Here is an 18070-nt window from a genome sequence, read left to right on the forward strand (position 1 = left end):
GGGAGGAGGAGGCGGGCGATCAGGCAGGATTTTCCCCTTGTGTCCCCAGCCTCTGTTTTGTGTAACATCTTGCCTAATATAGGGTTACTGAGTTGTTGAAACTTGCTCACTATTTTGTGACATTTTGCATGGTCCTAGGAATGGTATTGCCCAACTGTGCATTTTGGAAAATCAGCATGGACAAAAAGTGTCTTTGGATAATAACGACGTATATACCATGGTCATGTCCTAGAGGAAAGTCCATCTTCTCCATCATAAGAGACTGCAAGGGAAGATGTCCATACATTCTCCATTCCATTCCACTAATTCTCCTACTTGGAAAGTCTCGGTTTGGGGCCTTGAAATCTAGTGCAGGAACATTCATGGCAGTGATGGCGAACCTTTAGACCTCCAGTTGTTGCTGAACCTTTCAGCCCCCAAATATTGATGGCATATTATCCCTTGCCATTGGCTATGGTTGCTGGGGCTGATGGGAGTTGTAGTTCGGCAACCTCCAGAGACCCAAAGGTTCCCCACACCTGTTCTACTGTTCACAGCAATCTGTCCAGCCCAACACCAGACACACATTTTGACAAATTTAAGCCAGCCCAAAGAACCATTTACTACCCCCAAATAGAGGCCTCTGGGGAAATGGCTCCACCAGGTGGAGGCTACAACACGTAGAGACACCACATGTATACTGTTCATCATCAAAAAAAGTATTTATGTCACTTCAGAAAACTCTAAACAACATAAGACAAGCCTGCTGGATCAACCAATGCCCCATCTTGTCTAGCATCCTGTTCTCACAGTGGCCACCCAAGAACGTTGGGGAGCCAGCAAGCTAAGCATGAGCGCAACGGCATTCTTCCCCACTTGTGATTCCTAGCAACTGATAGTCAGAGGCATGCTGCTTGTGACAGGGGAAATAGAACATAGCCATCATGCTTGGTAGCCATCAATAGACTTATCCTCCTGCCTCCTTGACTATGCGGAGTGTGAACGAGTACTTTCTTCTATCTATCCTTGATCTTCCAGCGTTCAACTTCATAGGATGCCTGTAAGTTCTAGGGTTATAACAAAGGGAGAAGACATTTTTTTCTCTATCTACTTTTTCCACACCATGCATAGTTTCACAAATGACCTTTCCATCCAGTGCAAGAGATCCACATGTTAAATATTGTGCTCACCCCTTTGCCATCCAGTACTGAGAAACAGTTCCAATGAGAGTGGAGGAGGCTGTGAAGTGAAAGGCAATTATGAGTGTGGACTTCCTCTTGGTTTGTTCTGATTGGTTTGTTGGTGAGGTTAGAGGATGTTGCACCAGAGCAGGTTTTCTCTCACACTTTCCATGGCATTTCCCTGCCACTTTCCTTATTGCAAAAAGTCCAATCTGGATTTACCAATCCGCTACAATTGCACAGCCTGAATTTGTTGGTGTGTGATTGGACCCCATGTCAAAACAGCTGCAGTCTGGGAACTCCCCTAGTGTCTCAACAGATACCCACTCCAAGAACAGCACTACTCTAAGTTAGGAACACACATTCAGCTTTTGAACATTTGAATAAATAGCTGGACAGGTGTGATATTAATTAAAAGCTCTGTAGTCTTGAGCAAAAACAAAACCTGCCGATAATTAGAGTAAAATGACTTGAGTTAAATGAACAAAAGGCTGTAATTTATTCTCTCCTCTCTCCTTCTGATGACTGGATTCAATCTAATGACATTGGAGAATATGTAAATTGATCAGCAGGTGAAAATGCCCTTGACTGAGTAAATTATATGCGGTATTACCTTTCTCGTAGCATTTGAAAAAGCGCTAATCGACTTAATATGTACCAGCCATAGCTGAGGTGACTTGTTCACAAAGCAAAATTAGCCCACTAATAGGTTTATCCCAACATCCCCACCTTCCTTGTCACCCTATTCATTGTTTCCTCTTCTGACTTATATTAAAAAAAGAGATGCTGGAAAACTGCATAAGATGAGGGTGCTGATTGCATTTTGAAACACACCGGCACAGTGTCTAGCAGGGCTGCTCACAAGCCATTTCAATATTTTCTCGTAGAATCCAGAGGTTTTGCTGGGAAGAGGTCGGGTAGGGGGGCAGGAGAGGAGATGATCTGAATTTCAAGTGACTTTACGGACGTCATTGGGCCTGGGAACAGCAAGCCACCCAGCATAGTAAATCATGCAAGCCTGTCAAATGTAGGAACACCTTGGGAAGGATGTGATGTCAAATATCAGTAACTTAGCAACCTAGCCCTTTTGCTGTCTGAAGAATGAGTAAGAATGGGCACTTTCCAACAGAAGAGTAGATAAATCAACCCATATGCCAGGAGCAGCCAGGGCTACAGACGGGAGACTTCAGGTCTTTGCACTACTGCCTTGCATGGTGCAAGTCAGAGAGAATGAGAGCCTTGTATTGTGATGTCCAATTGGCCCATGGCATTTGGAAGGACTATATGGGCATTATGGTAAGGGCAGCGGGTGGTGGTTTCCTGGATCTTCAATGCCCCAGGCTCCTCACCTTGTCTCTACCTAAGGCTTAGCACCAGTGCTAGGGAGAACTCTTTGGCAAATATTTTTAGAGCTAGAATAGAAATGGTGTCAGTTCCTGGCACTCTAGGGCAGCTGCCAAGGACTCAGGGCCCTGAAAGGGTCAACTGACAATGCCTGTCTTGGGCTGTCATTACACAGCAATTTGATAAGCACCATAACAGCAAGGCCTGGCAATTAAATCCCCATCACAACCATGCCCCAGAGCAAGATGGACACTCTGGGCAGGTTGATACATTTAAATGGCAGCAGCAAGTCTTGGGTGCTCTTGGGAGGGTTGCTGCTGCTGCCACTGCCATATGCCATCAGGGAAGCCCACAAAAGGGCACCTCAAGAGTTGAAGGAGCCCCTAAGGAAGCTCCTGCCATGTTGGGAGGCAAAAGGAAGCAAAGGAAAGGAAAGTGAGGCAGCATAGCAACACTGTGACTCTGCATGCATAATCTGTACTTATGTAGAGCCTTTTCTTACTCCAGGTAAACATGCAGACAGCAGAGGATGCGGCCGCAGCATGTGGCATTGTTAGCCTGTCCATGCTGCAGCCCCCTCACATGTTCTTTCAACACATGGGTGGGTCATTAGCGGGGCGGGGGGACCACAGTTATGAAAAACTTTTATCCAAACATATTCATAAGCTGCCTTGGAAACCTCAGTGACAGAAAGGCAAGTTACAAATAGGATGGATGGATGGATGGATGGGAGACCATTTCATTGTTCTGACCTATCCCCCTGGAGTTCTCTGTTTTGGCAAAGGTTTAGTGAATTTCTGCTGCTGGCTTTGTGTTGTTCTGAAATTAATATGTGTTTGTTAGGACCTCTAACCTTTCGTAGTGGGCAGCATTGTGGCCAGGCATCTGGGCCACTGTAGTGACCCAGCTCAAGGGTGGGGATCGATGTCCCCTCCACGTCTGCCCCGGCCGTGTGACCCCTGCCCAGCCAACCTTTGCCAGCAGGAGGAGGGGCTGTGGGTAATTTAAACAGTGGTGCGGCTGGGGGGTTCCCTCTCTTGCCTCCTTGCCAGATCTCCCTACCCACATGCCCTCTTTTTAAAGCTTTGTTATGGCATAACCTTGCTATAGACAAATGTCAGCCGCCTTGTTGTTGGGGCTGGGTACGAATTTTTCCACTTGGTGAATTGGCACATGCCATTTGGTTTTCGCCTACCTAGTAGCAATCGCCACAACTTTGTAAGGTTAGGCATTGGGTAAGCCTTTTTTAAATGGAGGTGGGTTGTAGCCTCTGCCTGCCCCTCCTCATTAAGGGTATCCTGTTAAAGGGATCCAGGGGTGTGGATCCTGGCCAAAACCTGGACGTGGGCTAGGGCCATGCCATGACCCCAACGGGGACCCTCCAGGGTGCTCTTATTTGATGTAAGTCATAGGGCTCCCTCTGTCGGTGGTTTACCCTTAGTGTGACTCCCTGCAGACAGGCAGGAGTCAAGATATAGCCTGGCTTCACCCAATGCCTAAACCAAACTGCTCACATCTGCAGCCAAGAAAGTTATGGCCTGTTTTAGCCCATAATCCTAAACACTCGTGTCAGTGTGTTTATTATTCAGCAGGGTACTGCGGGGCACTGGGCCTTGGCACGCAATTAGATTTCTTGCCCCAAAGTTCAGGGATGATGGGAGATGTAGTCCAGCAACATGTGGAAGGTCACATATTCTCCTTCCCTGTGCTGTTGGCTTGAGACTTCTGCCTGGCTGGCTGGCTGTCTTGGAAAATATGTTTTATTGTTTGTGCAGAAAGGAGACAGAATTAATGGAAAGCATGACCCATCAATGACATATGTAGTGCAGGCATGGAGAGTCTGTAGCCCTCTGGATGTTGTTGGACTCCAACTCCTATCAGCTTCATTGAGCATGGCCAGTAGTTATCAGGTATGGTGAAAATTGTAGTCCAACAATGTGTGGGCACCAGGTCCACCAATTCCCCATCCAGGGTTATATCCATCACTAGTCCTACTCAGAACAAACCCACTGAAATTAATAAACATGACTAACATAGACCCATTAATTTCAGTGGGTTTACTCTGAGTAGGACTCGGCTGAGTACAACCCCTTGTCTTAAGAGGCAATTTATCCTAACATCTATGGATTTATTTGAGTAATCTTCTCTTGTGGGCTGGGTGAGGCAAGGACTGGAGTAGAAACTGATCTGTCTAGCTTGGCAATTTTTGTGCTGCCAGAGGATTCCCTGACACAGGAAAATTGCCCTTTGGCCGCATCTCCCTTGTTTTACATATGCTGCGTGTTCCCAGCTGTGCAATAATTAGACGTTGAGGGGGATGGAATCTGTCCCAGAAAATTTATATTCTGTGTCAAACACTAATCATTTGTACAGGTGTGGAGACGATGAGGATGCAGAGCTTAAGACAATGCAGCATCAGGGTCACATAAGTAGATCTCAGCGAGGCATCATAAATCTGGCCCAGTTTCATTTGCTCGGCAATATTTTCGATATCCCCAATATGTTAGACAAATCAGCAGTGGAAATTGAGATGTAAAGGCTAGTAAAAGTCCACATCAAGACTGGCTCAGCTTCTTTGCATGAAAGAGAGAGAGAGAGAGAGAGGGAGAGAAAATTTGGAATGCAATCCTGTGGCTCCTAAAAAATGTATCTTAGAGGCACCTCACTTGCTTTTTGAGCCTTTGAACTGGAGATGCTGGGGACTGAACCTGTGACCTTTCTAGCAACACCCCTACATATTCTACAGCATGTACCTCCAGACTGAAGCTGCTAGAGAGGGGTTTGTTTCCCCCCCCCCCTTTTAAGCATTTGATTTTTGGTCAACAATCCCTCAATCAAAAGAAGTATAAATTAACTAGAGACCTCTGTTTTCTATTCCTTATCAGCTTTGGGCCAAGACTTCCTATATATAAAGTCTAAGTCCAGAAGCAAAGATATTTTACAAGGAGCAATACATTTAAAGATATGTAGATGTTAGCTGGCAAACCATGTGTGGTCTGCACATCATACAGAGCAGATGTTTTTAAAAACTAACTGAAACTGTGTGATGGTGCCTATCAGCAATGGGGAATGCTCTTATCCCCAACAAAAATTAGGGATTGGTCAGGAAAGTATTGTTTTCTATAACTGAGTTTTTGGGGAGCACATTTGTCTTGACTCTCTGATTCAAGATTCCTTGCCAGTTTTACTTTTAATAGGAACACTTCTTCATCACTGTAGATTACATCCTTGCATTGCTTATTGACAGAACATACTCTGCAGGCTGGTTGGCAAAACTCAAAGGCCCACTAGCCATTACTTTAAAATAGCATGAGACCAGACCTAGAGTAAATAACACCTTTGATGTTATGCTTCCCCTGAAGGCATGTGGGGAATTGACTGGAGAGGAGAGAATATGCCCAGCCATTTTGCTGTTGTTGTCAGAAAGGGCCAGCATGAACCTGAGAAACACATTTACTTTGTTTTGTTTTTAAATGTATATATCACTTTTCCCTTTTCCAGTTGCTCAAAGTGGTTTGCAGCAATAACTTGAGAACAAATACAGATCAAGTAGCCTAAAGAAATCCTATCTCAACACAAGAAAATCTTGGTTATAAGAATATCTGATAAACTGTTGTAGGTTTCAACCATGTCTCTGAGCAGCCACACTGAGATCCCTACACCAAGCGTTTACTGTTCTTCTTGTTCCAAAGACAACCAAGTCTGTTGACTAGAACTCAGTCAGCAAGTATGCTCAGCTGGAAAATGGTAACCCTTGAGGTATTGGGAACCAGACTGGCCCAGAATGAACATGTGGCAAACATGGGGCAGTTTTCAATATGGCAGCTAGAATTTTCAATCAATGAACAGTGACTGGAACCACATTCCTGGCATGAATTCTGCTTTTGTGAAGTTTGGCAGGAGAGCTACAGGGACTTAGGAATTTTTTTCCCAGCCCAAGGGCCATATTCCCTTCCAAGCAATATCCTAAGGGCCACATACCAGTAGTAGGTGGTGCCAGAGGCAAAAGTAGGTAGAGCATTTGTACAATAGACTAGGTACTACACAAATTACTAGATCCTGCTGTCTTCTAACCTGTGTTGACCACACTGACAGATGAGTGAGGCTTAAAAACTGCTAGTCATCTGATGTCACCATGATGTCAGCTGAAGCATTTTCCTTTGCCTGTGTGCTTTGAAATCAAACCATATGGGCAAAGGCATCATTTCCTGTGGGTTTTGCTGTAAGCACTGGTCAGCTGATTGATGCTTACCTCACTTCTTTATCTGTCCCATAGAATGTCAGGGTAGGGCAGGAGGGTGGGACTTGGAAAAAACAGCCTCATAGGCAAAATTAGGAGGCCCTTCTAGGCATGATCTAGGTGTGCACTTGAAACACCTTTGAAGGCAGTGTGCCCTAAGAAACAGGAAATGTGATGCTGTGGGAAGCCCTGAGGGGAGAATGGTATTAAGATCCCTTGAAGCGCAGGTGCTCTGCTCAGATGTAAACCTGGAGCTGCCTGCCACTTTTTCTCTTTCCCCGGCTTTCAAGTAACGACAGAAAGTGAGCAGTACTCTTGAGTTGCTCACTGGAGGCCTCTCTCCAAGAAAGTAGTGATCATTCTTCCTTATTTCTTCGCCTGAGCAATTCTGCCTTTGTCACTTTCAAAAAGAAGTTGTCATGATCCCTTCATTACCATTTTTCTTAATGTGATAAGTGAGCACTACAAGGAAGCGATTGCGTCTGAAAAGGGAGAGTAGTCCTCAGAAGCAGTTCTACTGACTGTTGCTCTTTGAAAAGACGGGCTGGGGGATTTTGCTAAATGCGTTGTTCTGTCTCCTTTTGCCAGTGTGGAGTTGTCATTTTAGGGCATCTCTCTCTCTCTCTCTCTCTCTCTCTCTCTCTCTCTCTCTCTGAACATGAACATGAGTTATCCTTGTAAGAAAGAGAAAGAGATTGCTACATTACCAAGTCTAGCCTTTGTATCTCTCCAGCAAAGCGAGATCAACAACTCCATTTTGTAATTGCTGGGACTTGATAATAAATTGCATGTTGCACTGTGGGTAGGAGGGGGGAAACAGTGTTCTTTGGCAGGTTTACTCCAGTTCCGCTTTGTATGATAACTGGTAATTGTTACTGCTTGACACTTGCAGGAGTTATGAATAACATTCACTGCTTAGGGCTAACTAGTGTAGTAATCACGGTTCTTCTGGGTGGTCTTTACATGGGCGTCTATCCAGCTTTTTCTGTGTGACCCCCTGATAAACTGTTGCTAATGAACAGCCTGCTAGTGTTTGATGACCAGCTGGAGGCAACAAAGGCAATGCATGCTGTAGTAATAATTAAGATCTGTTCTTTAAAAGAAAGGAAGGAAGAAAAAAAAGTCAGGGTTCTCAAAGCTTTCCTGAATTTCTCTGCAACAGTCTTTTGTGGCCTCTTGGCTTGCCCTGGCTGAAAAACCTGATACAGTGGTGCCTCGCAAGACAAAATTAATTCGTTCCACGAGTTTTTTCGTCTTGCGATTTTTTCGTCTTGCGAAGCACGGACTTTGGAAAAGCTTCAAAAATCACCAAAGTCTTCAAAAACCTCAAAAAAGGCTACCACACCGCGTGCTATGAGTTGCTCCTCGAAGTGAATGCACGGTTTTAAGAAAAAGGAAAAAAATTGCAAGACAAAGGAAACAAACTTGCAAAACGTTTTCGTCTTGTGAAGCAAGCCCATAGGGAAATCCGTCTTGTGAAGCAACTAAAAAAATGAAAAACTCTTTCGTTTTGCGAGTTTTTCGTCTTACGAGGCATTCGTCTTGCAAGGTACCACTGTACTTAAGAGAAGACGGTGAAGGGTTTTTACCTGTGTGACTTTAGAACATAGGACAAGTCCCACTTGATCAGGGCAATGGCCCATGTAGTCCAGCATCTTGTTTTCACAGATGTCTAAGGGAAGCACACAAGCAGGACCTAAACACAACAACATTCTCCTGACTTTTGATTCCCAACAACTGGTATTCAGAGGAATGATGCATCTGACTGTGGAGGCATAGAATAGCCACCATGACTAGTAGCCACTGATAGCCTTAACCTCCATGAATCTGGGGAAGCCTCTTTTAAAGCCATCCAAGTTAGTGGCCATCACACTCTCCTGTAGGAGGAATGAGATCCATAGCTTAACTATGAAGTAGTGCTTTATTTTGTCTGTCCTGTTCCAACATTTCATTTAACTTCCATGAGTTCTGGTGTTATGAGAGAGGGAGCAAACTTTTCTCTATCTGTTTCCTCCACTCTGTGCATACTTTTAAACACATTTATCACGTCTCTTATTGCTTGTCTTTTCTCTAAATTAAGAACCCCCCAAATGCTGTGACCTTTTCTCTTAGGTGAGTTTCTCCATCCCCTAGATATTTCTGAAGGTTGTAGCTTTTAGGGAGTATGGACAAGGAGAACCTTGAGGATTCCCGCATCATTTGTATTTCATAACACCATTGAGAAATTGTGAGCTTGCTCTTGAACGCCCTGAACTGTCTTCTTTTGCCTGAGTATTCCTAGGCTAGAATCCCATAATCATTATCACCCACAATGCAGTGTGTGTTGCCATTGCCGGGAGGTAATATTAATGTGGGATGCAATCAGACCATTTTCACCATCATTATTATCATTTCAATTTATTAACCACCTTTCACCTTAAGGTCCCAAGGTGGGTTGCAACAATTAAAGCACAATATTTTAAAAAAATATTTAAAACTTGTTTTTAGATAGGTCCTGAAGCATACATCTCAGGTGTTAAGAGCTAGGGTAAAGAAGTGCCTCTTCAGCATTTGCCAAAAGCTGTATGAATGAAGGTGCCAGATATACCTCTGTGTGAAGGGAGTTCCACAACTTAGGGGCTGCCTTTCCTTGTCCTTTCCTTGTCCACCACACCCTGAGCTTCAGAGGTGGATCAACCAATGGAGCACTCTCTGCTAATCTTAGCCCCCAATTCGGTCTTGTGGGGAAAGAGGCACTCTTTCAGATATTTGGGGCCTGAGTCTTATAGGGCTTTAAAAATAACATGAGCACCTTGAACTGGGCCTAGAAATGAACTGGCAAGCTGTGCAGCTGTTTTAAAACAGGGGTTATATGAGATCTGGAGGGAGCCTCAGCCAGTAATCTAACTACTTCATTTTGAACCACCTGAAGTTTCTGAGTCATCTTCTGGGGTACAGTTGCTCCAAACATTCAACCTTCAGGGAGGAAAAGCCAATAAAGAAGGAATGACTTGAACTGATGCTCACAAAATTAGATTTATTTGCAAATATTTATTTGTTACATTTATATTCCTCCTTTCTTAGGAACATAAGGAACATGGGGAAGGGCCATGGCACAGTGGTACAGCATCTGATATGCATACAGAATGTCCCAGGTTCAGTCCTCAGCATCTTCAGGTAGGGCTGAGAGAGAACCCCATCTGAAGTCTTGGGGTCATACTCATTGGGGCTCTCTGGTCTCTCTCTGGTCAAAATATGCTGTAGAAATGCATACAAAAATACACAATTTAGGGGGAAATGCATTGAAAAGCTTACAAAAATGCATTTTATGTAAAGAATACATGTAAAATACATACTTTGAGTGGAAATGCACACAATTTTAATGTGACATTGTGCATGATATGTTTTTTTGTGTGTGTGTCTGTGTGCAGAAAACAGATCAAAGGAGACCTATAACAGACCACATATAAAGTGACACAGAACAGAAATAACCTGAGCCATCCACCCTTTCTCCGGGAAGAACTCCCTCAGCAGAGAATTTGTGGATATAGAGCCCTTCGTGATGCTAGATTCAGTAGGATAAACATTTCATGGAGTGCATTTCATTTCAGAAGCACTGATTTCCAAAGCACCAAAAAGAAACTTCTCTGGTTTCTCTAAAGGACAAAACTAAACTGTCACAGTGCCTGTTTGTGGAATTATTCCTGAAACCATTTAGTTCTACTTTATGCACTAAGCCTCCAAACCACTGGAGTCCGTCACTAATCTGCATCTTTGCAAAAGGCCCAAGATGAGTCCAGCCAAAATCCTCAAGGATTTAAACACATCAATCCCAGCCAGTGGCACATTAGCACTCAATTTAGCACATAGGAGGATTCAGAGCCTGAATTCTCCATTTCCTTGGTTTAATTCTAACTTGCTTTGTATAAGCCATGAATGCATTTCATTAAAACGGGATACTAAATTATAAACTCAAGACCATTAGGTGGATGCACAGGGCTGTGTTGTGCTGAAGAGAGCCTTTGCAATGGATTCTTCCATTTATTTTCCCTGTACAGAAGATCCTGCCAAATTTCTCCAACTTGCTTGCCACATAAATTGCAACCTGGCATACAACAGCACTTTCTCCATACACTACAACATTTCCTTGCAAGGGAGTAGCTCCACCATCCCCTTGTTCATTTTGGTTGCCTCTTCCTCCTTTTTGGTTGCCTTCTTCTGAACCTTTCCCCACCCTACAATATCCTTTTTGAGGGGAGACAACCAGAACTGCACACAATAATTCCAAATGCAGTTGCACCATAACCTGTATAATGGCATTGTGATATCAGTAGTTTTACAATGGCAATTGTTCTACATTTTTCATTTGCAATTATCTGTAGTCTTTTGAAAGGGCCCAGCATGCTTTGGGTTCTGAATGATCACAGAATGGCATGAAAAACAACACATGGCTGTCAATTCCACAAGGTCTCAATAAGGATCTCCAGACAGGGGCAGAAAATGCAGAGTCAATGTTGGGAAGTGGATGCCTGCCGCTGATGTCCCAAACATTTGCATCAACCTTGCTCCCATTTGTGCATCAATCTGTTTTGCAACTGTCAGCTAAGTTTTGTGTATGGAATTGGAATTGATTACACCGTGAAATGGAAACAGTCTGAACATACATGCATACATACATACATGCAAATAAATGCCTTTGGATATTTCCCGCCTTGTCTGACAATTGCAAATTGTAATTACATTCTCTTCTTGGAGCAAAGCCCAAGTGTTGGCTATTTTTAAGGGAAGCCTATGTGGTAGGGTATTTTTGTTTGTTTCTTAATTTGTTTGTACTTCTTGAGATGGATGGAACAAATTATCACATACCCCTTAAAAAACCACCCATGCAGAACAAGAAGCGGCAGGACGGTTTTGTTTTGTTTTGTGGAAAGAACCCTGCCAGGGTTTTAAAATTTTCAGAGATAAAATTATATCTTACTTAGTATTAGTAGTTCTTTTTTTAAAAAAAAAAATTAGCTTTCCTCCTCCTGTCCTTTGATGCAGCTTTATATATGTGTTGCTGCTCCATTGGTAAGCTGGAATTTTATGGGTTGCATCTCATGTTAGCCCAACTCAGAGTAGAGCCATTGAAAATAATGGGCATGGCTAATGGGTCTACTCTTGAGTATGATTTATGTTTGATACAACCCTGTGACTTTTGTCCAGTGCAATGCTAAGCAATTTGTTCCATTGGATTTACCCTTGCATAATGGAACTCCACACCCAAAAGATCAGAGGTTTAAAGAGCAGCATAGGATGGTTTGCAAAAAGGCTTTCAAACAGCCCCATCCTGCACTCTGAAGCCCTGAGCCTTTAAAGTGTGCCATCCCCTGATGTCACTGTGATGTCAGGTGATTGGCATTTGGGAACCCCACTGTTAAATCTGGCCCTCCAGAGGTGAGGAGATAAACATCGAGGCCACCATCTAGGAAAGGCTCCTCCACTCAAATTGCATAATATACAAATAACACATCACAGATTTAAGGCAGCTCAGATTCAGCAAAGCACAATATTGGCAATTATGTCTTCAATTCTGATTTAACTGCTTCCCCCGAGACTGAGAAAAAGCCCTGATAGCTTTAGGGCAAACTCTTAACACCTGAGAAACTTGCAAGTGAGATATGAAGTCAAAGGCAATAACCCTACTCATATTTTTATTCCCCAAAATTGCTTTTGTTCCATCTGAACATGGAAGTTCTATTTAGATACTATTGCCTACAGTGGCAGCTGGTGGGGCAGTGGGGCTGATGCTGGGCTGCTCTCCCAGTTTCCTAATGCCATGCATCACTTCTGCTTACCAGGAGAGAGGGGAGAAGGCAGAAGGGAGCTCAGAATGGTGCAAGCACAGCATCGGGGCCAATCCAATGCTCCAAAAGCTGCACACACACCATGCAAGCTCCACTGCTACCTTGCCCCTCTCTCTTTCCATAAGTGGTAGTGATGCATGGTGTTGGGAAGCCCCACCTTCACCAAACCACGCTGCCAGCAACTACTGATGGCCTCTCAGCTCACGATAGATCTACCCACTATCAACCTAGCCAGCCTCCTTTTAAGACAACCAATCATTTGAAAAGAGAGCAATTGATTCTAGTCCAAATTCCTTGGGCTCATTTACTGAAAGTTTCTTGGCGTTTCTTACTTGTAGACGGGAGTTCCTCCTGCAGCAACCGCTTCACAAACCTGCCTTGCAGAATTACATGAGCCTCCTGCTAATTCTCTCCAGTCCTTCTGAGCACTGTAGGAACCATTAACCCTACAGCCTTGCAGACAAATTATGCTGCTGTTGCTTCTTTTTCCCTAGCTATTCATTAAGCATCTTCTGTATGTTATCCTTCTCAGTTCCTTACCTCAGGGCATGTACAGCTAGTTTAAAAGGATGGTTGGAGGGGGGGAGAGAAAAAGGAGGAGGAGCCTTGGCTGGAGAAGTGTGCGTGCCTAGCCCTTATAAGAAAACACACTGTGTCAATTAAAACAATATTTAAATAATTTTTCCACGAAAGAGTACACTTTGATAAGCAGATACATCCTTAGGGCCAAAGCAACTCTGAAGCCAACAAAACTATACCCACTTAACTGTCATTTAATCCCTTTTCTTTCAGTGCATAAACTCTGCACCCTTTCCAATAGCTAACATGACTCTGTCCAAACCACATGGAAGTAAACCCTGGTTTGATTTTCTGAACTTCCATTACACCCCACTTTAAAACATTTCTGTTACTTCTGTGATACTCAGAGATTTTTTCAAATCCTTCCAATCTTGGACATTTAATTCTTTCCACAAATAAGTGAATGAAGAAACCTTGATTATTCCCTATCAGTGTTTCGGAAGTGTGTATCAGGTCCAGCTGTATTGCTAACTTAGAACAAGGGTGAGCTTCTGTGTTGGGAATAAGTATTTCACTGGAGAAAATGAGGATGAACATTGAATATTACTCTTCTTATCCAGTATGGTTGTTCTGAAATCATTACACTGAGGGGTGAAAATCTTGACACCCCATTCCCCACACAGAGCTACAATCCACTAAGTGATTTAACAGACAATCCCTCTTCACAGGGAACTCTGGGAATAGTAGCTCTAGGAGGGAAACAGGGGCCTCCTAACAACACTCAGAATCCTTAATAAACTTATTTTTGGGAAGCCATGACTATTTGAAGTGGTATCATTGTACTTTAAATATATTTTAAATGGTCAATGTCTTTCTGAATGCTCATTAAATCATAAGCAAAAAAGAAGGCTGTAGCCAACAAAGTTCTACTCACCATAGATCCTTTGGAATTAATGAACTTAAGGTAGCCATGGCAATGAATTTCAGTGGTTCTGCTCTGAGTAGAACTTGCATTGGCTACAACCCAGAGAAAATAGATGGGGGTATAATGTGGACTACATTCTTCTGATTTTTCTTTGTTCTCTTGCTAGGAGATGACCCATTCCTGGCCTCCACCACTTACTGCTATACACACACCTGGAAAGGCTGAACAGAATAAGTTTCCCATTTCGGGCAAGGCACAGGTAGGTTAAGAGTGGACTTTGAAATGCAGATTGGGCATCAAGACCATAGGTTGGTTCAGCTGAATTAGATTACTGTTTTGGCTACACTGGCATCAGTTCAGCTCTGAACGTATTCAACTTAATTATGCATATCAACAATGTTGTTGTGCGCCCCATAGAGACATCTTGGAAGGGCTGGCCAGCTACAGAAGAGGGGTGGGGGAAGTTTGAAGAATTGGAGGCCAGTTATCCTGGTGAAGTGTGTGACAGGCGATGTCCGGTCCCAGGAGGTGTTGTAGTTGTCTGGGAAGGTTGTTATGGGCACTGAATCATATCCCAGGGACAAGCCCAATAGATTGCCAGAAGTGGTACTTTATCAAATCCTGGAATAGCTCAGTCAGTAGAGCATGAGACTATTAATCTCAGGCTCATGGGTTCAATCCCAGGTTGGGTAAATGCTTCCTAGATTACAGGGTGTGGGATTAGATGACCCTTGTGGTTTTATGATTCTTTGATCCTATACCTGCCCAGAAGCTGCTTAACACTCTTATCTTGCTTCCTTGACCAAAGATGGCTCAAACTTCAAGTTGGCACTGTCTCTGCTCCATCACCTAGGACATTATTATTATTGTTATTTGTTATTTGCTTTATCTTGCCCAGGGCAACCAAAAGCAACTTATAACCAACCAACCAGCCAGCCAACAAGAAACCCCACATAGATACATTAAAACAAAGGGGGAAAGGAAATACATCCCGCCCACTTATGAAAGGTCATAGATAGTTAAAGACCAAGGGCCTGGTTTTGGAAGAAAGTTTTTGCCTGGCACCTAAAGATATATAATGATGGTGCCAGGCAAGCCCACCTGGGGAGAACATTCCACAACCAGGGAGCTGAACTGTAGAAAATCCCCATCGTTGTATTGCCACACTCTGGGCCTTCCATGGAGGAGGCTTACAAAGATGGACCTCTGATGGTGATATCAGAGGCTTGGTTGGTTCATATGTCAGCGCTGGCAGAAACAAGTGGCTCAGGCATAGCCCTGTAGGAAGATTGCCTGTTCACTTGCCCAGTCCAAAAAAAACCAACCTTAATTTATCATGATCCAACTCATAGGCATAGATGCACATAGCTACCTGATGGTAATAGAGGTGTCCTAGTAACTCTCAGCACCCTCATGAAACTACAGTTCCATTGATTCTTAGGGGAAGCCATGCTATAACTTTAAACGCATAGTGCAGAAAGGGCCCTAATTGGCTACAATTCAATAGTTTTCTCTGAGTGTACAAATGAACAAATGTTTCTCTCTGGTGCCATTGTTGTTGCAAGAACTACATACTGTAAGGGGCTTCCTTTGTTTATTAAGGTCACTTTGGTGCCTTAGTCTAAGGAGAAAATACAGGTTTTCCTTCATAAGTTCTTAACTAATGTTGACATTTTGTGTGCTTTTGTTGTAGGATCCACAGCATCTGACCTCAGGATGTGGAGTTCAAAGTACGTCTTCCCTGATATTATTTGAAACTATCAGTTATCATTTTCTGCCCACTATACAGTATCATTAAGACAACAGGTTTAAAATTAATCAGTGCGCTGCTGAAATAGATGTTGTTTATTCACACTGTTGTGTTAATGTGTTGTGGACCAGTTTTGATGTCACTTAAGCCTTTCTTGAGAGTGCTGTTAAATTCAGTGCAATTATATGGATGTGATTTCTTTCTTTTCAGAATGGGGAGAGCTGGCTGGCAAAGTTGCAACCAAATCAGTGCCACAGAAATCGTAAGTAATTTCCCTCTCCTTCTTCCTTGAAAAGTTTTCAATATGCCTGAGTGATGATGCTGTGTTTTCCTGCCGTGATGTAGTGCAATGCAGCCTTTCCCAACATGGTGCCCTCCACATAGTGCTGGGCTATAACTCTCATAATCCCTGACCGGTTTGTCATGCTACTTGAAGCTGATGGGGTTGTAGTCCAGCAATATCTAGGCTGCGTTCAAGATCATTCATAAACTATGGTCAGAATCCAGACTTAATAATGCTTAGTGTAGGTCCATGAAATTGTTGGGCATGTTAATGGGTCTACTCCAAGCATGACCGTATCTGAGTCTACCCCAATGTGCAGGGGAACACTAGCACGCTATAGGAAATTAATTATTTTTAAAGAAGAAGAAGTGCTCATCTATGGGAGAAGCTGCCTGCAGTTTCCCTATGCATGATTATCCTCTAGCTTTCCCTCCTTCTGGTTAGCCTCTGTGGAAAGGAAAGAAAGGTGTTTCCATCTCATTTCTGCACTGGGTGAGTTTGGAGCATCCAATCATTCCCAATGGAGAGAAAAGCCTTTGAAAGAGGCTGCCCTCCAATCAAAAGGCATGCCTGGAACAGTGACTCATAGAAAACCCCAGAAAATGGATTTCTGGGGCAGAGGGTAAATCTTACCCTTACAGAATCAAAACGTTCTTCACTGAAAGCATGAGAGGGAAGGGTATGCATAAATGCTTGTGGGAAGGCAGGATATATATGTATAATTTGTGTTGTATATGTGTGTATTCTAATGCTTTGTGTATGTAAGGCACTTTATCCACAAAGTTTCATTCCACATTTGTTGTTCCACTGTCTATATTAGTTTTGAGAACTGTTACTAATACTTCATCTCAAATACACCCAGAACACACCATAGTTTGTGTGAAAGTTCAGCAGAGTATATGTATGTTGACCTCTTTCACCCAATAACTAAGCAGGAAGTGTTGGTTTTCTTCCTTCTAGTTTCTCTGTCTGCCCCCACCACATTTTAAGAAGTGGTTGGAGAGGTATTATTGAAGTGTAAGAACAATATACCAGTGCTGTCTATGTGGAAGGGGCTTTGTTGCTTACCAGATTCATGTAATCTAGGAGCAAAGGCCAGCTCAAGCTGGGAAGGTTCAACAATAGCTGGTGAAGGGATCTACTGGCAGGACCTGCTGGCAACCACTGGGAAGGGTTTTAAGGAAGTAGTGAATTTCCATCCTTACCAGAATCCGAGGGGAGACAGAGGTGCAGAAAAGGAACCTTAGTTCACACAATGCAAGTGCATGTTTGCTAACTGACAAGCCACCATCTTCCCATGTGTGCAGGCATCCAATGACAGCTAGACACTTAGGGAACAGTGTAACTGCAGTAACTCCAGTGCAAGTCACCTTGCACTGCTCCTTCAGGAGGCAGTGATAGCCACAAACTTGACACATAATGCATCTCAATACTGTGTGAGCAGGACGCTGGACTAGATGGGCCACGGGCCTAATCCAGCAAGCTCGTCCTGTGATCTTAATCTACAAACTTTTTCAAGCCAGAATGGCTGCATAAATACATGCAAAGGTACAAAAGTCTTGCTGAGAGGAGCAGTGTAGTGCCAGAGAACATTGGCCATGACAGGATGTGGAGGCTTAGCTAACCCTGAATAGCTCAGTGGGCAGAGCATGAGACTCTTAATCACAGAGTTGTGAGTTCTAGCCCCATGTTGGGCTAAATATTCCTGCATTGCAAGGGGTTGGATTGGTTGACCCTCATGGTCTCTTACAATTCTATTAATATTAGCTAAGAGGCCAGGTTCCCTTGGCAGGCAGAAGGGATGAAGCAGATCCTCTTCATTTCGAAGGCTTTCGAAGCATTCTGCCAGCTGGGATTGCCTAGGGGGCCAGCATTTTGCCTCCCTCCCTCCGGCAGTTGTCTGTTAGTTTCTATTTAGTGAGAAAAAACATAAACCTCATTGTACTTGAGAATTCTCCAGCTTGTCAGCAAGGGAAAGCAGAAGCCTGGACTTGCAACGTCAATCATTTCTAGCTTCTGGCAAT

At 43.5% G+C, this 18070-nt stretch overlaps 1 protein-coding gene across 7 annotated transcripts in view; it reads left to right on the plus strand.

Annotated features, from left to right (window-relative positions):
* The window catches only part of AFF2 (ALF transcription elongation factor 2), a 392916-nt gene that overhangs the window by 222713 nt on the left and 152133 nt on the right, over positions 1-18070 (plus strand). For 5 of the 7 annotated variants that reach the window (XM_081847863.1, XM_081847862.1, XM_081847865.1 and 2 more), the window contains exons 5-8: positions 9808-9900; positions 14180-14272; positions 15707-15743; positions 15974-16025. In XM_081847863.1, the coding sequence (XP_081703989.1) occupies positions 9808-9900; positions 14180-14272; positions 15707-15743; positions 15974-16025 (275 nt within the window). The remainder of the gene's footprint in view (positions 1-9807; positions 9901-14179; positions 14273-15706; positions 15744-15973; positions 16026-18070) is intronic. The other 2 variants (XM_081847864.1, XM_081847868.1) reach the window with 1 other exon arrangement.

This window comes from Podarcis erhardii (genome assembly GCF_964252035.2).
Source record: "Podarcis erhardii genome assembly, chromosome: Z".
Taxonomy (NCBI): domain Eukaryota; kingdom Metazoa; phylum Chordata; class Lepidosauria; order Squamata; family Lacertidae; genus Podarcis; species Podarcis erhardii.